The sequence below is a fragment of the Nyctibius grandis genome, chromosome 1 (genome assembly GCF_013368605.1).
Source record: "Nyctibius grandis isolate bNycGra1 chromosome 1, bNycGra1.pri, whole genome shotgun sequence".
In the NCBI taxonomy this organism is placed as follows: domain Eukaryota; kingdom Metazoa; phylum Chordata; class Aves; order Nyctibiiformes; family Nyctibiidae; genus Nyctibius; species Nyctibius grandis.
The window spans coordinates 76668618-76695119 of record NC_090658.1 but is presented as its reverse complement, the minus strand read 5'-3'; the positions used below and the strand labels follow the sequence as shown (position 1 = coordinate 76695119).

Here is a 26502-nt window from a genome sequence, read left to right as displayed (position 1 = left end):
ACACTTCACCACATGGGCAATACTGAAGAGGTTCTCAGTCTAGCAAAAACACACTGACATGTCAAAGAGTCAACTGACGGCAACAGTCTAATTCATATTTAAAAAAATATGAATTTGATAGTGATAATTATTTCAGTCCACTAATTCTGCTCACATACTTAGTCTTCATTGCCAACAGAACCAGCAATTAATCCACAAACTATTTAAAATTAACAGCAACTTAAACTACAGACAATTACCATCTTGCTAAACTTCAGTCAAAAAGGTAACAATCAAAGACCTGAAGCAGGCAATTAAGACTTCATACTACTCTTTGTAAAACTGAATCGTAAGGCTTTTCTGTAGCCACATATAGGAACAGGTTAGCATAGTATTTAAATCACTGGGCAAATTTACTATTAAAATAATTATTATGCAAATGTCAGGGAAGCACTGGTCAGCTCAACTGAACTGCAGCAAAAAATTTAAACCTCATTTTTCAGTACAGTCATACAAACCCTAATGGGAGTCTTACGGGTACTTTCCTGGAAGGAAGAACACGCACAAGTACATGGCTTTTGAAAAATCCCACTATATCTCTCCCTGCCCATTTAAGAATCTAACCCTTATTAAACTTACCCAGGAGTCCAAATGGAAGAGAAGACTCCAAGATGAAATGTTCAAGAAGATTAAAGTAAGATTAAAAAACAAACAAACAAACAAAAAAAAACAACAAAAAAACCGAAACACACAACACAACAGATACTAAAAAGGTATTAAGAGAACAAAACTTTTCCCCTCCCACATATTCAAGTAGTCCTAGTTTTAGTGAAAGTTATTCTCATTGGAAAAGAAAAGACAAACTAGGGAACACATGACATGCCTTCAGAGGAACCTTCAGTGAATATACCATTTGGACATAACAAATGCACAAATAATTCAAAGTAGTGCATTGAAGTTTTAACATGAATGAATCAATTAGGCCATAGACCACAATCCCAGAATTTTATGGAAAGGAGTTAGAATAAGATAAAAAAGGAGTAAGATTAATTTTTATTAAAAAAAAAAAGATTGGGTAGCAATGCAGTTCTGAAAACTTCTGTGCTCACTGCTTTGAAATCTTGATACCAAAGCTTGTGGATTTCATTAAATGTCAACATATAAGACAACTGTTGTAGACTGAGAAAGAAAAAAAAGGTACGTGTGCACTCAGGTCTCTGTTTCAATTTAGGCATCAGAACTAATGAATCAAAGAACAAGGCAGGCAATAAAAATCCTTCTTTTTAAGGGGGACAAAGTTTTATGTTGCTCATAGTTGTAAAAAATCAGAAAAGATTATAAGTTAAATCCGAACTTCCCACTTCCTATCTTGCAAGTTTTGAAAGATGATCATATACAAATTTCATGAACAGCAAATGAATCGGTCTTTTGGGTAGATTCTGATGGTGGGAAAGGTTCTTGGGACAGACCAAGGCATGTGACTGCAGAGTTTTAAACCTTTAAACATTAAAACACGAGTTCATACAACCACCTTACTCCAAAATCTCTTCATCCATATATTCAGTCTGTTCAAATCTCACACACTCATATTCCAACACATTTGCACCCCATCCAGAAGCCACTGAAGTGCGTGGAGTCGATGAAAGCAACCCAGTTTAACTTGTGTGTTCACCTGCTGTCCATTTAAATCCACTAGCTACTCATAGGTAAGTGTAAGTCTGCTTAATTTATATGGAGTTTTTCCTCTTTGTAGTTCAATGATGGACAAAAGACAACCAAGTACAATTTTTTTTTTTTTTTTAATAAAGATAAAATTACAAAAAAGGTAAAATCAGATCAGGAAAAGGCAAATTACTTTAATAGATCAGTTTAGACATTTAACATAATAACTCACATCCATTTTTAAATACTATTACATAAAGCATGGTGAAGAAAAGAATTTCTGCCTCATAATTAGAAAACTCACAATACAACTTGCCAAAAACCAGAACAAAGCTGTCTGAAAATAAATACAGTCCATGCCAAATAGTACAAAATGAAATCAGCAGTCTCTCTCAGTACGAAAACTTTTCTTCTTTTAGGTATTCTCCAACTCTAGGATTATGTTCTGCAACTGATGAGAGGCTATCTTTTGTTCAAGGATTGCTGAGCTGTTCTGATTTTGCTCTGTACAAAGGCAAAAATAAACTGTTAAGTTGTCTCATTTTTTTCAATTAACCATTTTAGAAATGCCATTTTGAATTACTACTGTCATGAGTCTAAAATATTTAGTATTATGAGGAACTGGAAGTGATCTCTACAGAAATCAATATTTTATAATATTTTAACTTAATAAACCCTGTTCAAAAGGTGACATTCATTATCAATTAATTAGGGTTTACCCTTTGGCATCTGTCTTTTCACCACTGGTGTCCTTCGACTTCTCCTCCTCCTTAACATCTGAAAATAACAAGATTTTAAATATACCAAAAGATGCAACAAAACCTTAAGACTTCAGAAGAGAAACGCATGAGCAAGTTACAATTTTTTTGTATATACTCCTAGCCAGGAGGAACTAGCTTTTAAAAGAACTTGCTGGTTACATATTAACATACAGTGTTAAATGCATCCATCCAAAGGAGTGATCTGGGCACAGTGCGAAGTGATTCAAAATACCTCAGGGCAAGTCTCTCTTGACTGGCCATAATGGCAATATGCAGCAATGAGACCTGGATTTCCCCTGAGCTCCATGTGCTAGTCTTGCAGCCTTTGCAGCCTGTTCTTGGAAGAGTCAAGAGTCCTTGGAATTACACTATACCCAGAACCCCATCCAGCTTCTGTTTCAGAGAAAACCAGTTGGCTCACTCCACAACAGCAAACAGGAACAAGCTCTTTGTCTAACATATTTAAACCAAGAACCATTTTTATCCCCTATTCTCATCAAGCTATACAAATCCCTGGCTCTAAGATTTCAAGCTTGTGGGGAAGCAACAATAACCCTTGACTGAAAATACTATTCTAGTGTGAATAGCTGTATCTCACAACTGATTAATTTAAAATAGATGCTTTAAATATGATGGAAAAAATAAATCATCATCTTAACAGCTAATTAACTCTTAACAGAAAACGCATCTTTCTCCTGGCAGAACTGACTTTTGCAGTTCCAAAATATAGAATGAAATCACACCAGAGTCCTACCTGTTTTTTTGTCCTCCGTCTCTTTTTTGTCTTCCTCTATCCTGGCTTTCTTTGCTCCTTTCTTATGATCTGCAACATTTCGTCGTCCACCTTCCCCTTCATCTTCAGAATCTGAAAATTCTTCATCGCAGGCTATGCGCTTATCAGATGCTCGAACTAGGATTCAGAGTTATGAAATTAATTAAGCATAAAGTTCAACTACAATAGGCCTAATAAAAAGAACTATCAAATTAAGAATGAGTAATAATATACTATAATAATTTAATGCTGATGAACTAAATTATGGATAAAAATACTATCTTTCAAGATACTCTGGGACTCTCACAATTACTTCCGAAAATAGCTTTACAGAGACACAGGGGGAGAGTTGGAGTATTTTAACATGTATCAAATGGACTTCAAATCCTGAAAACTAAGTCACAGTAGAAAACATTATGGTTTCAACAGTTCAGAAAATGGACAGTGCAGCAATAAGAGGGCATAGAATTACTTCAGTCACCGTCAAAAAAAACAAAGAGTTAAACGTAGCAGGAAACTCTCAGCTGTAGCTGAAGAACAACTCATTGTCCATACAAAGGCTAACAGTAATAAGGCATAAATGGTAGTGTTGCAAGTATGGAAAACCTCTTTCTCACAACAAAAAAAAGCACATAAAATAATTTTTTTGAAAACACGGTATCTCACTTTACATCAATGGGAACATTACTTTTTTGTGAGTAGCAAAAGGCTAAGTCCTGTATACCTTTAGTTACAATTCATCTGACACTTATGGAGTATCTATTTTAGATTTGAAATAGCCAGACTGTTTCATAAGATGCAAAAAACCCATGTTCTTTCAGCACTTCTTTATACTCCTTTAACGGGTTCAGATTTGTGCACAGATGCCACCCACCTGAAGAATAGCAAAACTGGCAGACCAGTGGCAAAATTTTTTTACTCAGGGAACAAAAACGCCAATCTTCCAGTACTGCATTACTAGGACTAAGATTCTGAACAATTAAATCTAAAAAGACTCTACTTTTATCACGAAAAGATAGTCCTTACTAGAAATGCGTTTGTCTGGATCTTCTCCATCCTCATCTCCACTGTCTTCATGAACAGCATCTTCAGGAATGGCCTGCATCTGTACACCAGGTGCATGAGGTAACATGCGCAAGTTTTCAAATAAGCGCTGCCTGCAAGTAGGAGACAAGGAAAGTTATTCTTGCACAGAAGTAGCATTTCCTTGGACTTTGTATTTAATTCTGAAAACTCTCCATTCAAAGTTAACCTGCTTTGCTTTATTATTTCATTTTTTTTTTAAAAAAAAAAGGCATGCCAAGTTCAGAAAGTTTTCTATCCCTTACAGATCATTAGAATCCCGCAGTGTATTCGAACATCATTTTCTTTGAACCTTTTAAACACTTATTTTAATAAACTTCAATCTTCAACTCCCCTCAGGGTCAGTGCAAGTACTGCCCATCTGGGCTGAACCGAGTGATAGTATTACTCTGTTTTAATAAGCTGGAGTATCAAGTAGGATAATAAGCTACGCTCAGTTTCTAGAAAGCAAGACAGACACTTTAAAGCATGGTTCCCTTTCAACCCAAACTATTCTATGATTCTCTTAGGACTTAAAACTATTCATTCCAAAAGAAGTTCAAACGGAGAGAAAGAGGTGTGGCAAGCATCAAATATTAGCACTTGTCACAACTGTCTCAGTACCCTTCTGCCCAATTGAAGAGTTAAATGGAAACTGGCTGGCTTTTTTGGAATCCTTACAGGCTCTGCCTCTCTTCAAATCACATGACCTGACAAAACAGTTTTGCCAATCCAGGTAGTCCCCTAAGTTAGGTCTCTGAAAGCATTACACCTAACTGAAGGAGAGTTCCCCAAAATGATGGGTCAGTGCTCTTTTGGTGAGTGCTAGTACAAGGACATGAGATTGTATCTTTGTCCATAGAAGACACACAATCCACACCCAGGGATGTGTTAAAGAGCAAGCAAGTTTTGCAGCCTACTCACACCACAAAAGCTCAACAATACACGATATACAGCAAGCAGCCTGGCAGATCACCAGCTGGAGCGCTGTTACTACAGAGAAAATTTGTAGAATTACATCAATGAAAAATAGATGGGTTTTTTTCCCCCCCTTGCACATTATTAAAAACCCTTTCATTTAATTGCAATTTATATATTTGTGCTATGAAAACCAATCGCAGTCTATACACCAACCACTTCAAAAATTAGTATTGTAACTCCTTTGGTGAATTTTGCAATTTGACAGTTTTACAGGTTACAACAGTACTGGCAAACTTACACAGCTAGTTTCACATCTTTATTCAGCTATTTTTAGTAACCAAAAGAATTCCTGTGCACCATTAACAGCCTGTTAACTCTGGGCAGGGATGGGAGTTTATTCTTTTAAATCCAGAGCAGGGATAAGCCTCAGTAAGCAAAGAGTAACTTAAGCTAACCAATGATCTCTTTATCAGTTGAGTACAGAACTGATTGTATGCTGTGCCATTACACCATCCCTGAAGTAAAATATTTGTTTACAATCAAACTTTCAGGATGTGAGGAGGAATAAACTAAGTATCAGAAGTGGCACAGGCTAAAAACACATACCCGCTATAGCCTGGCAATAAGCACTTCTCAAACTTTGTGCACGATTTGTCAAACCACAGTCACTCAATTGCCTCCACACATTTATCACTATCTTTCCACAGTTTTGGATGTCCGAGCTCACATATGAATTTTTCTTTTCACAGCTGACAGCTACAAAGAATGACAATCTTGGTTCATGTTTTGACACGGATCTGAGAATTAGAAATCCTAATCATCACAGCATACCAGCTTCTTTCCTGACAGGATAAACTTTCTCCAAAATTAGAAATGAGAAGCAAGTAAAACAGTCATCCCTTTAGTTGCTGGAAAAGTAAAAATCACACGTTGGCGGTCTTACATTTTCATATTTATAGTCATAGGACTTCACAAGCATACATATTGTTGTAGGAACAGACTTTTTAAAAGTACTTCTGACAGAAATGAAAAATGTCAAATCTATTTAGTACTTATTTTTAGTGTGTAACAGAGAAAGGTGCACAGTTTTCAAAACTGCCTAACAATTAAACCTCTGGAAAAATGTGATCCACATGACCTGCTTCATAGATAAAGTAATCACTACTTACTTGATCTTCTCCATGTATTCTGGGTGTATTTTGATTAGTCATATTTGAAGGACTAATATGAAGCCTTAAAGTCTGGTCCAAAATACTCAAAGTAGTCATTGTACGGCAACTCTGTAAACCAAAACACAAAAGACAACTTTGTGACCCAAAAAAGGTTTTTAACACAATGGTAGTTTTGACAGGATTTTAGTTAGAGAACTATCAAACCTGAAGCATTCAGGTAAGCAATAATACTTAAGTATTGCCTGAACGGTTCAGTGTTTTTCCTCTAAATTATTCAATAGATGAACTTATATTTGTTGGCAAAATACACAGAGCAAGAGAAAGTTCTACTGTAATCATGTTAGAACATACATTGGAACAACATAAGTAACAAATCTGGTAAAATAATTAAAAATGCTACTTCTGCAGAAAAGAGAAGATCAACTGATGATTTCTTACAGCTGTTTTCAAAGTTAGTCCAGTTTGAAAGGTTTAAGTGAGCCATTCAAAATATTCCTTCAGTAAAACATATAATATGTATTATTAGGCTGAAGATCACAGCTAGTTCAATATCCATGGTAAGCACTGTACAGTGGTTCAGTGACACCCATGTCTATCTGTTCCCCCCCTCCTCTCCCCTTACCCCGCTTTTTGTATTTTCACAGATAATGGTCTCCTGACTGGAACATCTAATCCCCAAAATGAAGTCGATGAAGACTTCATATCCAGGAAAACGGTAACATTTTATATGGAATATGACTGTATCTTTCCAGATAAAGTAACAGAAATCTAAAAAAACCCAGAACCCTTAAGAAATAAGACACTGAAATCCACTTCTAATTGGACCCTTTGTCTTGTTTCTTCATTTAGGATTATTACAGGATAAGTGATCTTGGTAGGTGGATAGAAAGGAGACAGGAGGATTAACTTGCTATTGCAACATTTCAAAATGCACTGTTCTTTCTCAGAACAGATTGAAGATGACAGGGACCCACAAAGTTAAGAGGAAAGTAAAAAAAAAAAAAAAAAATCAAACCCACTTTTTATATATATCCATTGAATGGGACAAGCTAATGGAAAAAAGGTCCAAGTTAAGGAAATAGTACTGTTTCTTCAAAAGCTTTCTCTGGCAAAGAATATATATTGATGTACAAGATGGAAAATATACATCTTGAAAGGTACTGTCCAAATATTCTTTTCTCACTGACAGCAGCATTCCACTGAAGTCAAAAGGAAACACTATGAATCCAGCAAGAGATACATGAATAGCAAAAGGTTATCAGCAAAAGTTGCAGTCCAACATGAAAACTGCCATGACTGATGTGCAACAAACCAGTCCAAATACTAATTTTATAAAAAGGCATTCCAAAAACATGTCCAGAAGTATATTTGGCCAGAAGCAAAGGGAGTGCAGGATCTTTGGGGACCTTTTGCACAGAAATTACTTCACTATTCAACTATTTGAAAGAAGTCTACTATTGCTTTTTTGATGTTAAATTTTTCCAAGATAGCTTGTAGAGTCAAAATTGAGTCAAATGGAAGACTGGAAGTCAATATACTTTCACATTTACTTTTAAGTCATAGGCACAATGAAGAAACAGTTACATTTTACTATGTAAAATGGGCACTTGCATACTCATTAATTTCTTGTGAATACCATGTCCATGGTGCCCAACTTACACAGGTCTATGCTGTTACAATCAAAATGCAGTATATATTCTATCATACTGATGACATTCATATTAAAAATAGTTACAAGTAGGGTTCTGTAAGTTTTACATGTTTTGAATTTTCCAAAAATGATCCAAGCATTTAAAGCTTTTGCTAAGGCATAAAAAAACCCCAAATGCTCAAGTTCCTGTAGTGCATAAGCTACTGAAAATTCATTGGTTAAATCCTAACAATAGCTTTCTAAGTAGTTTATTCTAAACTGATGCATTACAGGTAGCTATAGAAATATTTGCTATCTGTTCACTTAAACCCTCCCATGATTATTTCCTAAGAAAAATATTAATTTGAGTATTAATATTTACCATTAGGAATTTCACAATCTAAGGCAACAGCAGTTTCATACGTCCAGCATCGAGCAACATTACGAATAGTATATCCTCCTCCTCCTAACATCAGCAATGGCAAGTTAAAAGTCTTTACAACTTCCACACATTTAGCATGACCTGTGAAACACAAAAAGAATTGACAATATATGCAAAATATCTATTAAACAGAAAAATATATAATGAACTATTTAATCAGGCATATGCAGTCGCATTTATCAAGTAAGAACTGAATTTATTCAAGTAAAACAGACCTGTCTCCCCTAGAGGTAAGCACAACCTCACAATAAATCAAGATCTACAGATAAGGAATGTACAAAATACATCGAATGTTATCCACCCCAGTCTTCAGAAACTTTGCATGACAGTCTGTCGCTGCTGTTCTGAAATGCTCTTAGAATGTCTAGCGTTTTGACTGATGTCAATACACAGTGACAAATCTAGGGACAATTTCTCAGTCAAATGCAAAGGGGGAAGAAGGTAAAACAGCAAATAGGTACTCGGTCCTTTCTACTTCTAAATCTGAACCTGTATTAGAGGTTGCTAAGTCTTGCTTACAGAGTGAACTGGTGCCAAGACAGTACACACTCCAGGGAGATACAGCATACTGAAAGGCATCTGTAGGAGGCAGCAGCTCTCTTGGTTTCCAAGATATGTAAAATGGAAAAAAATCTGAACTGTATAGGCAACTGAAGTAGCTTTGCCACCTGGTGCAAATCAAGAAAAAATACCCTGAAACACTGCAGACCTGACAGATACTATACTGCATTTTGTTGCCTACAAAACTCTAATTGCCTCATTAAGAAAACGCAAAACCAAGAAAACTCAGAAAATGAATGATTCAAACAGGCTGGATTCAAGGCTTAGCAAAACTTTAACATATATTTAACATTTTATCACTTAAATATTAATAAAAATATAATAATAATTAAAAATATAATTATAATAATAATAATGCTTGCTAAATCAACATCTCATCCCAATTTTGAGAATCACATTTTTGGGTAGAAATCTAAATAATACTATGATAAATTAATTCTATAAAAGTTAATAATAAAAATGAATGTTAACATAAGGCTCAGTATAACAAACACCACTATAAATTTAACAATGCAGTGAGTATTCTCATTTCAGCAATACCTATTTTACTCCAACAAGGTGTTTGATGTGTAGTATCTGCAGTTCTAACTAAGTGAACTAGTTTTGTTATTTGCCCATCATAGTAAGTGTTGCAGTAGGACGACTGTTGTCATCCTGTCATTCCAGAACATGCTTTAAAGCTGCAGAAAGCCTGTGCATAGAAGAAAGGGAATCACTTGAGTGGCTAAGAAGAACATGGAAACCCAAGCTTCTTAACTTTTTTAGACGGACAGAAGAAAGAGGCAATGTCTAGGTTTCTTTTGTCCATCCCTGTATAGCAAAGAAAGAGGTGATTAATCACAGCAATGAACAAAATCTCTGTGACTCCAGTCCTCATCATGCAAGTGTCTTGAAAAATAGTATGAAGGATAGAGGTTTCTATTAAATAAAAAGTCACAGACAACAAATAAACACGTTTCTGCTTACCTTTAACAGTAAGATTAAAGCACCCCAGCCTGTCACCAGACAGTGAATCTGCTCCACACTGTAATACCACAGCACTGGGCTGGTACATCTCCATTACTTTGGATATAATCTATAATCGATATAAACCAGCAAGTTGTTAATTCACTTTATGAAAATAAATCCATAAAATGAAACGAGTATCTTTCCAGAGAGCTTAAAAAAAAAAAAGTACTCACTGGTTTGAAAATCTGTCCATACGATTCATCATCTATACCATCCCTCATTGGAAAGTTGACAGCATAGTATTTGCCTTTTCCAGCACCGATGTCCTATAAGCAAAGATGACAAATGCTTTACTGTAAACACAGAAGCACATGACGGTATCATGGAAAAAAGTCTATACAAGTCTGATGCACTGTTTTGTACCGTTATTCATGTCTGCGAGGGGAAAAGAGGCAAAGTACCTTACTTGATTGCCATTGTCCCATAAAATCATTTTGGAGTGTGGGAACTGTACACCAAAACTAAATTTGCAGTAAGTACACTTGATTTTTTAATTCAAAGATTTAAGACAAAAAGACAAAATGTAACTCATCAGTTTAGCCTGGTAAAAATAGTTCAGCAAAAACAAGCAAGAAAACCGAGAAGAGCAAGGTAATATGCATGTTTTCAGTGCTGTACAGAATATTTGGATTTAAGAAGGTTTTTAAAACCATATTCTTTGCTCCAAACACAGGATGAAGATCTAGCTGCAGCAAAAGGGAGAGAAGAAAAATCTAACAGAGGCCACTTATAGGTGCCCTTGAAGAAATAGAGACTTTTTAAACAAAAAAATGAACTTTCAGATTATTTTCAGTTCCATTAAGTGACAAGACAGGAACTGTAGTAGTCTATCTTACCAGGTTTCCTAGACAAAATATGTATTAAAAGAAAAAACCTCTTTGCAAAAAATCAAATGAATAAACCCTGAATCCATCCAATTCTGTTTTGATGATCAGCTCAAAACCTAAAGATCCCTGCTCGCCACACATTCCCATTTCTTCCCTTTAGCTCATCACCAAGACAGACAGAAACTGATCCAGTTTACAGTGCAGTTCTCTTCCACTAATAAAGGTACAGTGGGGAAGACAGTAAGGTTTAACCTGTTCATTTTGGCTGTAAACTATTATCAAAGAGCAGCTCTGCAGAAAGAGCACACTTCACATCCAACATCCTTGAAAAACTACAAGTCACCAGCAGGATGGCCCAGCAATACAAATACTAAACTTCTCAACACTGGCTATTGAAATAGTCATGGACTTATTCCTCTTCCTGAGGAAAGCCTCCTTAGCAGGAAATGAACCTCTAATACAGATCAAATTTCCTGATACAATCTGGGCCTCTATGTAGCACTACAGTCTCAACTGACCTATCTACGTACCTATAAGACAAGATTAGCGCTATCATCTAACGTGTAGAAAGTCAAATGATTTACTAAGGACATAGGAAGTTCAGACTGCACAATATCTTCAGTAGAAAATGGATGAATGCAGCTCATCTAGAAAATCTCCATAAGATTCAGCTACGTTGATTAACTTGCAATCACAAAATCATCAGCTGACGCAGATTTGTTCCTGCATCAAATAAGCGTAACTCGATCAGCAAACTAAAGGACTAAGATCAGCAAACTAACTAAAGAATTACAGAAACAAGCTTGAATGGAGCCCACTAACAAAAACAAAGATAAGATTTGGGTGTTAAAGCTGATGTAAACAAGCAGCAACAGCAGATCAAGTTCAGCAGAAGCAAGAAGCACAACACTGGTCTCCAGAAGGAACGCTGACTTTTCAAAGAATTAGTTCTCCCTTTAGTTAGGTTAGCTTTGCAAGCTCTGGAGATAGGAAAAAGTTAAAACTTTTTTTTTTTCCTATGGGGATGTAATAATTGCAATAAAGCCTGCTGAAGTCTGTATGCAGACAATGCTCATTTCAAAATATTAGCTAGCAGCACAGAATAAAAGTTACCATGCCTGAGGTACTGTTTGTCACTGACACTGTGCTAAAAAAAATCCCAATAACATACAATATTCTTCTATTTATTTCAACTGTGTATCTTTAAATTCTTTGTCCTGGGTGTGGTGAGGTGAAGAATCCATAAACTTCTCTGTCAACAGGAAGTGCTGTTTCTAAAAGGCAAGATATCGAACCCTTAAAAAAAAATTCTAGCCAAATTCGGCAACAACAGCTTGTCCTTATAAACATCCTGGTCTGAGCCGAGTTTTGTTTGAAGCACCACTACCACCTTGTGGCCAGTCAAGTTAAACCACATGGATAAAAACTGCCTGATCTGATTTCTACCTAAATCAATTTAGAACACAGTTTAACAAAATTTAACAACCCTAATAACATTCAACTCCAACAACTGCACTGAAATGAACACTTAGCACCCCACTGATTTAAAGCTCAACTTTCATTTACTCCTGTGTCCTCTGGGTATCATCAGCACACTGAGGAGCACACATTCCAGGAATATTAACAGAAACACAAATATCTGCATCTCTTGAATCAATTTAAAGATAGTAGGAAAACAGTGAATTCTTTCCCAACACAGAATTTTTGTAGGCCAACTTTTTAGAAATGCTTACAATTTAAAAAAAAAAATTACTAACTGTGATGTACAAACTAACGTACAAAGTTGCTAATACCAGAGGAGTGAATTATGCTGGAAGTGCCTCTGATAAAAAGAGGTTTAATGTAAGAGTTTGAAGCTAGGAATATATTAAACCTAATACTTGAAATATTCTTTCAAGTTGTGAAGTGGAACAATTTCCTGTTCTAATGGACAAGAGTCTAACATGAGAAATGACTAACTTACTTAAAATTAATATGAAGGGCCAGGAAAAATGGTTTCCATTCTCAGCTTTGCCATAGATTCTACAACAGCTTAAATTATAATTCTTCACAGGCCAATGCTCCCTTCCTCAAGCTAACTATAAGGCTTAGTACACAATTGTCTGAGGGGCATGCTAAAGTTCTTCAGCAGTGAGCATCATGAGAACTCAAAACACGCTTTATGACATAAGAAATATTCCAAAAATGAGTCATCTGTATTACTAGGCAAATAGAACACAGTAAATTCAAGTTGCAACTGAAGCTTTGTGACTACTAAAGCTCTGGCATAAAGTTATTCTAAGACTTGAAATAAGTTTTGAAGCCATGTGATCTCCAAACAGCTACTTTTCACTGTACATGTAGAATTGAAATGTGCAGATCATCATTATAAATACACCACATTGTCTTCCAAGAGATACTTCCAAACATCTGAGTGAACTCAAATAATTACATATTTGAACTAAAATTTCAGATAATTTATCCAGAAATTAAGGTGTTGATTTGACATAGAAATGAATAATTTACTTCCCCACTAGCCTGTATGTTTTTCTTTTCCTAATGTTCTTCCACAAATCTATCACTCTAGACTAACATATTTTCTGAAAACTTACTGCTGTATAGTATTACTGGACATAGTTTTTTGTAACTTAGTACTAAGACAGCATCTACAATGAAGAGAATACGAGGGAATTTATCACCTAATGAAATTTCATGTTCAACCTTACCCTAAGGTCCCCTGTGCCCGGAAAATATTCACCATACTTATGGAATGATACTGTCATGACACGATCCGTGGTATAAAATGCTTCTTCAACACCATCACCATGATGGATATCAATATCAATATACAACACTCTTTGGTGATACCTAGAAAGAAAATCATGTATGAGAAATCATCATTATCTGTTATGTTCATAATATACTGATATCTAAACAAGGAAAAACCTATCTAAAAAAACCTCACCAAATACTAAAATCCAAGATTACAATTCGGATGATTTTGGTCGAAGTGACCATAAGCTCTTAGAATTCTCAGTACAGTTTGGATAATAATGAAAATAAGTTTATCTTCATCAAAACAAGCAATTTAAGTATGTAATGTATTTAGTATTTACCCCAAGTTGTCTCACCCCATAGGAGCTATACCTTGTGTTTCTGTTGACACTTTCCGTTGTTCAAATCTGCTGAATTTGCCCCTTTCACAGAGCATTTCTTTCTGCCTTCTCAATAATTACCAACACAGTCTGCACTAAAACATCTCTCAGTGCACGCTTCAAACAGCATAGTTCCAGGAGTAGGAATAAGCCATGTTCCATAAGCCCGTAAAAAATAAATTTAAATACTTATTTTCCACTGACTTTTCTCCTTCACCTCTGCGACTTGTAAAGATAGGCACATTATTTCCAAGTGTATCACACTTACTATTAGCACGAAATTACTACACTACTGCTTAGTATTTCCTTAAATACTGCAAGTATTGGATCAGTTTATTTGAGATGGATACAGAAACCAGTTGTTTGAAGCCTCAGAGCATTGGAAACAACAGTAAGTATCTCTTAAATTCTATGTTGTTCAGTAAAGAACAAAGTCTATCAACATCAGAAGGCACATTTTCATTATGCTTTGCATAGTGCTATAGAACGTGAGTCTGAGCAGTCATAATTTCAGGTGGGCTAAGATTTTTTGCTTAACAAGACACTGAACAGGACAGTTTCCTATGGTTACATAACCCATAACTATTTGAAAGTTTCCTTCCTTCGCATGCACATTAAGCTAAAAAATTCAAGACTGAACCACAGAAAATCACACCGCTTTTCTTAGACTGCGGAGACAGATCCTGAATACACGCTTTACTTTAAAATTATTGTCTTAATATGTTAATACTATTTGTTAGCATCTTTAGAAACTTCTTCCATCTTAAAAAAAAACCAAACACTTTCAGACTACAGCTGCTTCCCCCCATCCCTCACCAGCAGACTCACCTGCTCCATTCACAGGAGTCAAATATCTAGAATATTTTTTGTAAAAAATGAGATTTACATGTTATTAGAAGGGATACAGACCCCTGAAGCAGTACAAGTAACACTCAGGATTTGAAATTTTAGTGAAGCATTACTGCTTGAAGTTAATTATATGATCACTTTTTCATTACTCCTCTCATTTTTTATTTTGCAGTCACAGCAGCACAGCTGTTATTTCATTATTTATTCATAACAGCCACATTAATTCATGTAACAATCCAAGGAAACTCAGGGCATGATCTTCCCTGAATATTCCTATTTGGTTTAGTAACAACTGAAGTGATAGGAAACAAGCAAGCATATTGAGAAACCAAACAGGTATACGATTGGGAGCACAATGACTGTCCTAAGGGGTCAGGGCAGTGATCCACCTAGCCCACTATTCTGTCCCCATGAGTAGCAACAGGAGATTAACAGTTACAGAAAGCATGTAAGCCTGTCCATTTTCTGAAGTCTGCTACCTTAGTGCTTCCCCACTATCTAGAACTACAGCTTATGGTATTTTACAGGGTGCATCGTTGTTTAGATCTTTAACATCCATTTACAGAACTCTTGTCTATGATTATGTGTAATCTCTTTTTTGAATCTGTTGTTGCTGTCTGCTTCCTTCAGCCTCCTGTAGCAGCAAGTTACAGAAGTTCACTATCCTCTGTGTAACAAAGTACTTCTAAATATCTGTTTTAAACACATCTCCTATTAGTTATCTTTTCAGCTTGCCTGTATTTGAGTTTAAACTTCTTCCTGAACCCAAATCGGGCATAGCTTGGAGTTCTCTTAATTGAAACTGTACAAGTTCAACATGGGCTACGAAAACTCACTGAAATAATAATTACAGTTCATATCTTCAAACATTTAAATACTTGAATTTGACACTTTCTATAATTTTATCTTGTTCCCATCATAAACTTACTTCAGTAACTCAAGGATGGCAAGCACGATATCATTGACATAACAGAAACCAGATGCCTCTGATTTCTTGGCATGGTGAAGTCCTCCAGCCCAATTAACAGCCATGTCCGTTTGTTGTCTGTTCAATTTTACTGCCCCAGCTGTAAAAAGACATACACAAAAATGAAAGAAAATGCAGTCAGAAACTTCTGAAGGCCTTTAAATCTGTTACATGAAATAGTATCTTACTTTTTAAACAAGTTGATCCTAGATCTGAGCTCTTACCAATACCGAGATACAGACTGTCAAATAGGAGATATATCAAGTAATTGATATATAATTATTTCTTTATGAAAAAACCCACCGTTCATTTGTTTCAGTTTTAAAATACTATCAAAGTTTTAAGTAGCTGACATAAACGTATTAAAGCTACAAAATAGCTGGCAAACAATCTATACTTACCAACAGAGCCTCCAGTTGACAGCTGACAAAACTCAAACAGGCCATCAAATACAGGACAATCTTCTCCAACATTAACTGTTCAAGAAACATATTACTTTTAAAAAACACCATTCCAACAGCATTGCTATACTCATGGATAACGTTTACAGATGCAATGCATAGTTCATTTAGCATTCTAACTACTCCCCCCCAGCCTCATTTTTGTCAGGCTACGTTTTAATCACTGAAAACAATGTAAAGTCTTTATAATCTAACATGACTAAAAACGATCCTTTTTTTTTTTCTTTTTAGTTTCCACAGGAAGCTTTGTCTCCTTATTAACATGAAGTTAGATCATTTTTAGATTTTTGAAGAAGTGCTGATTAATATAGGTCATGTTAAGAAATGCACAATTACTTGGAAAAATAATTTGCTGAGAATAAGGCATCATAAAGAGGTTGCGGTACTGCCTTTTAAATTGATATAATAGCTGTCAAACTGCACTCCCAACAGTACTTTGAGCCCATTCCTATAATTAAAGAAATAAATTAACAGAAAGGGCGAGCAGTGAATAATGTAGTTTTTACCATCTCTCTCCAACAGGAATGAGTAACTCCTTTTCTTGACTTAAACACGTTTTCATACATTGATTTTTACTTCTCTACTCTTCTAAAAGCCATTCTTTTTCAGAAAAATTGTGCATTACAACATATTTTAAGACACTTGTGCAAACAGTTCACAAACAAAGTTTAATCTGTGCATTAAGCCTACAGAAAGTATTATTTCACATCTAGAATACACCCTGTGAAAGGGAAGGCAAAAATCCTTCCATAAGCTTAAAGAATGGAAGGATTGCCAAGATGGATGCATTTAATAGAAAGTCCCAAAATTAGTGTAGCTAAAGGTAGGCACACGTTAGAGTATTTCTCTAAACCACGCACACCATTAAGCCATGTTCATACCTCTGTATTGGTGAATATTTAGCTTTAAACAATGCTAACCATCAAAGCACATACACATAGATTTAATCTAATGTTGACACTTACATCTCTGCATTTGCTTGCTGTACTCAGACATATTGTCAGGCCTTATTGATCGGAGAAATTTGATGTATTCATCACTATGGTACTTGGTCATTTCCTCAGCAGTAGCTTTGTGAGGTCGCTGATAACAAGAACAAGTTATAGAAATAATCAGTGCTCTGCAAAATCAGCTAACAATTAGCTAAACCAGACAACTCAAAAGAAATCTAATCTACTTTGAAGGGAGAACAGTGAAACTGACAGTAGTGCTGTTTTACATAAAGCAAGGACTACTCTGTTGTTAGTATACAACTTGATTACTTCTTTGTGCAGTTACCCCAATGTCCCCCCAATACCCCACCACCCCAATCATAAAAATACTGGTGAAAAGTCTCTACCTCACTTCTTCCAGACATGGACAACAATCTGCAGTCCTCACCAGTTACAAAATACTGCTTCATTTTTAAGTCAGAGAGCTCCAAATACACTATTTAAGTATTTTCTATTTCCACTTCCACTCCTCTCCGTTTATTTGTGTGAGAATACTTGTAGCCCTTTAAAAATAACTTAAAATGCTTCGGTGGACATTGTATTGCTTATACTCACGTAAATTTCCATTTTTCTGTACAAGCCATAATTTAGCAGCAAGTTGTGGGTCATTCGGATCCTATGGGGTTTCATCGGATGCCCTTGTCCATAGTAATAGTTTCCAATATCACCTGTCAATAGTACACAAGTGAATAGCTATTCCTATTACAAACAACTTTCATTGTTACTTAAAAGAATCATTCCCAGAAGAAAGATGGATGATGGTTAAAAAAAAACACACCAGGGAAAAAAAAAAAAAAAAAAGGGACTGTTTATTTCAAAAATGCCATGAGGAAACCAAACTGCCCATAAAAGGTCATATGTCAAAAGCAGAGGGCAAAAAGGAGACCAAATCTAACACTTTTACTACAAGCAGACAGTAGTGGGGGAGCAAAGATGTCTACAAGAAGTGGTTTCAAATCAAGAGTGAAGAAAAGAGGGGACAGGAACCGAAGAATAAAGTAATGGGAAACAAAGCTGGAATTAAGATGGGAGCAGAAGCTACTGATGATATCGTGACATTATACCATAACAGAGGCTGTAGAAAAACCTACCATTTTGCAGGAGCTGATTTTAAGGTACCACACTCGGGCTGCCCTTAACTACTAACCCTAGCACAGTTTCATTCCAGAAGTTAGCTTCAGATCCATGGCTGCAACCACATACACAAACATTCCCCAGCCACCTGCTGCTAGGGATCCACAGTAGTTCAACAGAACCTTGTAATCCAGATTAGAATCACAGAATCATAGAATGGTTTGGGTTGGAAGGGACCTTAAAGATCATCTACTTCCAACCCCCCTGCCACAGGCAGGGACACCTTCCACTAGACCAGGCTGCTCAAGGCCCCATCCAACCTGGCCTTGAACACTGCCAGGAAGGGGGCAGCCACAGCTTCTCTGGGCAACCTGTGCCAGTGTCTCACCACCCTCACAGTCAAGAATTTCTTCCTAATATCTAATCTAAATCTACCCTCTTTCAGTTTAAAACCATTCCCCCTCGTTCTGTCACTACTTGCCCTTGTAAAAAGTTCCTCTCCCGCTTTCCTGTAGGCCCCCTTCAGGTACTGGAAGGCTGCTAGAAGGTCTCCCCAGAGCCTTCTCTTCTCCAGGCTGAACAACCCCAACTCTCTCAGCCTGTCTTCATAGGAGAGGTGCTCCAGCCCTCTGATCATCTTCGTGGCCCTCCTCTGGACTCATTACAACAGCTCCGTGTCCTTCTTCTGTTGGGGGCCCCAGAGCAGAACGCAGCACTCCAGGTGGGGTCTCATGAGAGTGGAGTAGAGGGGCAGAATCACCTCCCTTGACCTGTTGGCCACGCTGCTTTTGATGCAGCCCAGGATATGCTTGGCCTTCTGGGCTGCAAGCGCACATTGCCAGCTCATGTTGAGCTTCTCGTCAACGGTCACCCCCAAGTCCTTCTCCTCAGGGCTGCTCTCAATCCATTCTCTGCCCAGCCTGTATTTGTGCTTGGCACAAATTAGCCCAGCTCTGTCAAACTGGAAAGCGACTAAACATGACTGAGATAAATTTGACACTTCCAAAGCAAACAATGGCTGCTATCGTGGGCCAGTTAAGTTTTCTCCCCAGCCTGGGTACTGTTACAACACACACGCCTCCACTTTGAACACTGACATTCCCAAGACACAAACCATTTCATATAGAACTAGCGGCCCATATGTTTCTGGAAACATCTACAGGCCTAAAAGGTATGTCCAATTGTCAATGGCTTTCAGCTGGAGAAGTCCATAACAACTCTTCTCAATAGTGCCTCTTTTCTTTTTGACCAAATTTCCTGGTAGGATTAGTGAACTTTACCACCTTGAAATTTTTACCTTTCTTTCACATCCTCCAACATGCTCTGCCTAGTCCACTTGGAATGAAGAAAATACCATTTTCACAATGTCATACTATTTTACAAATTTTGGTAGTCACAGGTAAGAAGCAGCACCGCTACAAAACAGCTTCAGTTTCACCTCTTCAACATGAGCTCCAGCTCAGGAGGAAGGGAGAATGTCAGCATGCAGTAGCATCACCAACTACCAAGAAAAGCAAGCATTACAGTAATATTCTAAATCCTGAAGCATTCTAAAATCCAGCTTTCAAAGTGACAAGGAGAGTAAGGACACTCTTAGGAAAACAGATATAACCTCATGTAATGTAAGATGAAGTTATCTAGAAAAACAATTGCTTAACACCTCTTAGCCATCCCATAACAATGGCAATACCAAGTTTTAGCATTAAGTTAAGAACTTTGAAGAACTCTGACCTACTCCTAACCTAGGTATTTAAGTGGAAGATTACCACTGCTTGTCAGTTACTAAGACCTGGAGTCTTGCAGATACTTATTGCAAGCTTGTACTTTTGGTCACATGCAGGTCAAGAGCAAAAGGTATTGAGAGAGTACACCCACAGCAAAAACATTTCCCAGCATTTTACAAAACACTACCTTACAAATTTGGCGTTTATTAAAGATCTATCACGTCCTTTGAAACTAATGACTGGAAGATGGAAACAGACCATTTACTAGCCCTACTTTGTTTTGTGAAGTTACTGTTAAGTCCCAGATTTACAAAATTTCAAGCTAGTAAAAGCTTAAAATCTTGAAATTCTTAAGACAGTAGTGACTTTCAATAACGTGATGCTTTTGAGGAAACTTTAAGCCACAAATTCATTTGGAATGAAGAATTTGTATGTATTTCATACTTTTTTTTTTTTAAAACAGGTCATCTCAATTTGAACTACTTCAACTTGTATAGTCATTATCACTAACTTTTTAACTCAGAATGCTGATGGATAAAGAATCAGACAATTAAGAATTATTTTTCCATCTTATGTAAAATGTAAGATGTTATTTTCCCTTATGCAAAATAAAAAAAAAATTAACAAGCTTCCCAAATATACTTGCCAGACGTACTTTGATATATTGCAATTAATCAGATTCAAAATCAAGCATATTCTACGTACCATACACTGCAGTGTATACTTAAAAAAACCCCACACAATTAATTAAGCATAATTTTTAACTTTCACTTTATTTTTTACCAGAAAGGAGAACTTTTAAAAGAATTGGCAAGTTGGCAACTTAATGGGAGCTTATTTAATCAAACAGAAGATCTGTGGGTGAGTATCTGGCAGAAGCATATTGTTCCTTCCATATTAGAGGTCAGCAGTAATGACTAACAATAGATATCGAGATAATACACTTTAGCAACAGGCAATACCATCTACATCTTGCAGGTCTTAGTATCACCAACAAAAAAGGGTTTTGGCATTAGCCTCATAAAAAAAAATTTCAAACATACGGACAAAAAGCCCATTAAGTTTCAAGGGACTTTTGCAATGTGTATGCTGGCAGGCGTGGGGAAGAAGAAGGTGCACAAGAGGTTCTTCTTTCTTCATTAGCACCTTGATTTCCAGTACACATCACATCACAAAGGGGACCCATCTTGGAGACATTATCCTGTGGTGAAGGCAAAGGTCTCAAAAGTCTCTCCCCTCCTTTACCCAGTGAAGGAGAAGGTGCTCTTCCTGGTACAAACACTTCATCCACTGATCCTGAAACCTATATATCTCTTTATATACCACATCCTAACTGGAATACTATGGGGAGAAAAGCAAGGTGTACCAAGAGCTACTGTGTGCAAGGATGGGACACCCCTCCCGCTGATGGAGCTAAAAAGCTCTGCACTTAGTGCCAGGCTAACTCTGGCTAGAGTACGCGTATATATGAGGAACGGGTACAGCGAGGCCAAATGCACAAGACTAGTATTGCAGGTAGTATGAGCACTTGATCGTAAACTTGTCAATACAAAGGTAAAAATCATACAAAAGTGTTATGAGCATACTTTATATCACTCACCAGTGTGGCTGCACACAGAAAGTGGTAAGAAGAACATAACTGAAAGAGGAAGCGGAAGGAAAAAATGCAAAGTAGTAGATGCAGAAAGTTGGCAAATCTATTAATCTTTCACAGTAAGACTTCAAAGAGTGAAATTTACTGTTTTATACCAGTAAAAATATCAGCTAAATGGCTCCCATTGTGAAGTAACAACATAATCTCTGAAAAGTTCAGTCCTTAACTAAAACGAATCAAGTGCCAATTTAATGCTAGCACACGTTTACTGTCCTGCACTGCTCACTGCATGATGCAAAATGTGATACCAACAAATGACCAGAAGACTTACCTGAAAATTAAGTTTTTACATATACTGTCATGTTCTGGGTTCAAATATATTAAAAAAAAAATTACTTCTCAATTCATACAAGTTACTTGCCTAAATTCTGAAAAGAGCTATCAAATAAAAATAAACCCACATGATTTCTTTGATGAACATAAGCTTTAGACACTCACTTCTTTATCCAAGACTTCAGCAAGGTCTACAGATGTTAAATATTCTAATACACAGAAAAATACAAGAGGCTGCATGCCCTGAAGGAACTTCAATTATGTCTGACAAACACACAACCCACTAACAAAAGCTGCCATGTCCCCAAAAAAGGATGTTAGTCTCTCAAGTTACTAAGATATATAGAAAAATAACACCTTTAAATTAACAGATTACAAAAGTCTTAACGGCCTGAACAAAGAGGCAAGATGTTTACTTATCTTTTTTGATACTTTGTAACTTGTGAGTTACATGACTTCGTAACTTTGACACAGATAAATTGGTATTACACCAACCATATTTCTGCTTATTTTAAGTATGGTTACCGTGAAATCATGAAGTATTTCAGAACTGCACAAACCCTAACCGCTACAATGGAAACCACATGAAAAAAAACAATATAATAGCTGTAGTTACATTTGGATTGACTTCTGCAATAGTAATGGGTGAACTTATGTAAAGATGAATGTAAAAGAGATCATCAATGCCTGATCAGTCCCACAAACAGCTATTCAAACAGGCCTAAAATTACTGCACTAGCATCTGAAGGGTTGGGGGTTTTGTTCTGTTTTACAAAATTAAGCAGACAGCAGAAGACTAGAGAAGTTCTGCCTTTTGAGCCCTGAGCAGAGGTTTAACATCACCACCGTGTTTGAAAGCCACTGCGCAAAACATTGATGAATCTCCTTGAAACACTCTTCAGTTAAAGCTTATGTATGCAGAGAAGATGAACTTAAACTATAAGTGCTAATGTACTTAAACAATGTCTGAATATAGCAGCATACTGCCCTATTAAAACAGGTTTAGTCTCACCTTCATGGGTGGAACGAACCACATTCTGATCCAGATCTCTCCAATTTTTCATGAAGGTAGAGCTTTTTAACACCCACATTAAATTATGCACAACAAGCAATCTAAACAATACTGCTAGTGCACTGGCATGGAATAAATACACTTATCAACTGTAGCCATGCTAGTTGCTGCGTGATTCTCTAGAACCATGCTTTGCTGTACAGGAGCACAGAGTTGGAAAGACCATCTGGGTCCTGTCTCCATTGCTATGGGCAACTGTACAACACGTACCTGTTTTGGAAGAGGCCACTGAACTACCTGATGCACATTCCGCAAGGCCGTGGCAACAACCTGAAGACACAATGGTAAGAGGCTAAAATAAAAGCTACAATATCCTTCCATATCTAGTATGGTTCTAAGCAGCGTGAGCAACAGACTTTGCTAAGCTATGCCTATACATACTAAGACTAGAAGCATTTATTAAGAGTATTTCAGCTAAGACTGAAGTATCTTGATTTGTACATTTTTGGTTCTTCCCATAGTATACTGGCTCAAATTTAAATAAAATTCCTGACCTGAGCATGACCACAAACAATGAAAATTCTGCAAACTGGATGCGGCTGACAGTCTGTTACAAAAAAAACTGCAGAAAATGAAATCAAGCTGCTTCTACACAAAGTTTATTGGTTCCGGGTACAGTGTGAAGGCTATTAAAACTGTTAGTTATCAGAAAACGTTAACAGCAATACACTCCCAGAAAACTTAGTAAGTGACAGGCTAATTTAAAAAAGCAACTTTAGATGACTACACACCGAGTTTCACAAAAAGCATGTAGGAATTTCTTGCATCTCTAAAGATACATATATGCTTCTAGTACTTTTCAACACTTTTTAGCATATGCTTTTAAAGAAAAAAGAGTGAAAGCATGTGTAGAGGGATTATTATGACAAAAAATGGTCATTTACTTCAGTTATGACATCCTTGGAGATACAGCACTACCTCAGTTGTGTGCTTGAGGTATCTTTGTGGGTTTTTTTGGCTTTGAGTTATTTAAGGCTTCGAACACTCCCCTCGCTTTGATTCAAGGCTTTGCTGGTACAACACAGTTACAAAATACTCAGAATTGCCAGATGAACCACAAATTAGCATTAGAAATATTTACTGCAGGTATTAACTCTAAAATTTCTTCTAACAACTCTATTTCCAAAAGAAGTATAAAATAACTGTTGTCTTTGGCATATAAAAATAAGACATCAAAAACATTCCAAAGCTGTTAATTTCTGTCACAGAGAAAGCATTTTTTTAAAATCACTTTTACAAGAGATACTCCTTTCTCTACATTATTTTTAACTGCATTTATCCTAGTCTACGTATTGAAGCAAGGTATGTGCTACAACTGCTTTTAAGTCGCCATTATCCTGCCACCTCAAAACTTCTTCCTTCTCCAGTTTCTCCCCCGCTCTTCACTAGTATAGTTTTTTGTCTGTTAAGGGAGCCTGACACTAGCACCAAGTACGAAAATCCAGGGATCACAAAAAACCTGAAGATATCGGCACCTAGTAAACTATAACCGCCTGACTTTATTAAAAAAAAAAAAAGCATATTAAAAAAAAACAAACAAACAAACCATGCAAACATTTGCAGAGAGAAAGGTTCTAAACTATCACAGCAGCCTTCCTCTCAACAATGCAAAAAGTGATTCCTCTTCCCAAGGAAAAGTCAGATCCCAGCCTCACCAAAATTACCCCTAACAGGGGCCTCCTTTCTCCTTTAGGCTGAACAAAGAACCAGAGCTAGCAACAAAGAGAAGGGGGCGGCAACCACCACTCTGCCTCCTTTAGTGTGGTAAAAAAACCAAGACAGGCCCCACAAGGTCTGCCATTTCTAAAGAATGGGAGATTTGCTGCAGCAGCAGACGCCTTTGATATCTTGGCAGGTTTACCCATTCATCTTCATTTCCAAAGTGGTGAAAACACCGAAGTGCGACGGCAAAACTGCCTCAGTCTCCGTGTCCTGGCTACTACCAACACCGGTCTCAGATGGCAACTTAAAGGACTGTTACAATGGGAGGCAATTTAAAAAAAAAAAAAAAAATCAAATCTCTTAACTAATCTCACCAACGAGTTTACCCTCACAGTACAAAAAAAAGGAAAAACAAATGCAAACGAAAGGAAAAAACGAAAAGTTCTCGCTGCTGTGGCCAGAGAAAACCACAAATAAGTTGCTGCAAATATCTGAAACTAAGGACGAGCTTTATGTACTTTTCCGACGTGACTGACAATGCAGATCACAAGTCACTGCCTCCTCATCAGACAAGCGTGCAAACTCAGAAGGCTTGCAAGCAACTCAAATTTCACTATTATTAACCACCTACGCATGCAACTTTCGTGCTTTGCTAGAAGAAAGGCTCGTGGAAGCCAAACCTCCGCTCTGATGCATGTTCCTTTGGGGGGGAGGCAGAGTCCCCCTGCCCCCTCCGCACACCAGCTCTCTGTGTGAAAACCAGAGGAAGGGGAAGGCCTGAGCCGCAAGAATCACCAGGTGCCGAAGCTACACATGGCCCAGACTTTTTTTGCAGGGGAGGAGCTAGACGGCAGCGACTCCAGCGCCTCAGTGCTTAGCGGATGAAGGGGAGTGTCCCAACTTTTCTGCTTGTTTTCGGGGGGCTGGGGGGGAACAATAGACCCAGCGTTCACCGCCGGGCCCAGCAGCCCCTCCGCGGCAGGCCAGGCAGCTCCCCGACCCGCACCTCGCCCAGCTCCAATCCCCCCGCCACCACCCCCAGCCCCGCCGCCCCCTCCTCCTCGCCCGGCGACCCCCCGGGGCTCAGCCCTACGGCGGGGCGCGAGTGCGCAGGGCCGATGGCGAGAGCGGGGCGCGGCGGCGCAGGTGGAGGCGGCGGGGAGCCCTGGCTGGGGTCTCCACTGAGCCTGGAAGGAGGGGTGCTCGTTCCGCCGGGGAGGGGGCGCCCATAATGGCGGGGGCCGGGGGCAGACCGCCCCACGCGGCCATTAGAGGGGCTCCCCGCCTCACACACTCACACGCGCGCGCGCGCGCGCCGGCCCCGCTCACCGTCATAATAGTAGCAGACTTTCTTCTTGCCGCCGCCCTGACTGTACGCCATAGGGCCGCCGCGCCGGGGTTGAGCCGGGCCCGGGCCGATGGAGCTGGAGGCCGAGGCGAGCGCCGAACCGGCACGGAGAGAGGGAGGGAACAGGGGGCGGGAGAAGGCGGACGCGGGAGAGCGGGAACTCGCGACGCCGGGCCACGGGCAGCGCGAGCGGGCCCGACCATCGGCAGGGGGGAGGGGGGAGCCAGAGGGGCGCGCCCAATCCGCCGCCGCCGGGGGGGGGGGCGAAGGAGAGAAGGGGGTGGAGAGGACGCGTGCGAGCGAGCACGGGCTCTCTCCCGCTCGTCCCTGCCCTTGTCGTTTAGTCACATACAGAGTCAGGGATGGAACCGGCAGGGAGTGCTCATAAGCGAACTCTTGGAGGAAGTTCTTTTCTTGCCCACCCCCACGCCGCGTATGGTACGGTCCGCCGGCGGGCGTGGCGCCCTGTCCCCGCCCCTCAGCGGAGCCCTCTGG

General features: G+C 38.3%; 1 protein-coding gene across 1 annotated transcript; it reads right to left on the bottom strand.

Moving 5' to 3' along the window:
- Window positions 1–1790: 1790 nt before the first annotated feature.
- HDAC2 (histone deacetylase 2) lies at window positions 1791–26202 on the bottom strand. The gene is given in 16 exon segments (XM_068425457.1): window positions 1791–2145; window positions 2361–2418; window positions 3157–3312; window positions 4201–4331; window positions 6327–6349; window positions 6351–6389; window positions 6391–6437; window positions 8342–8482; window positions 9929–10037; window positions 10144–10236; window positions 13503–13644; window positions 15709–15847; window positions 16149–16223; window positions 17174–17291; window positions 17756–17868; window positions 25989–26202. Coding segments are annotated over 16 exon segments (1467 nt in total). The 5' UTR covers window positions 26041–26202; the 3' UTR covers window positions 1791–2114.
- Window positions 26203–26502: the final 300 nt, after the last annotated feature.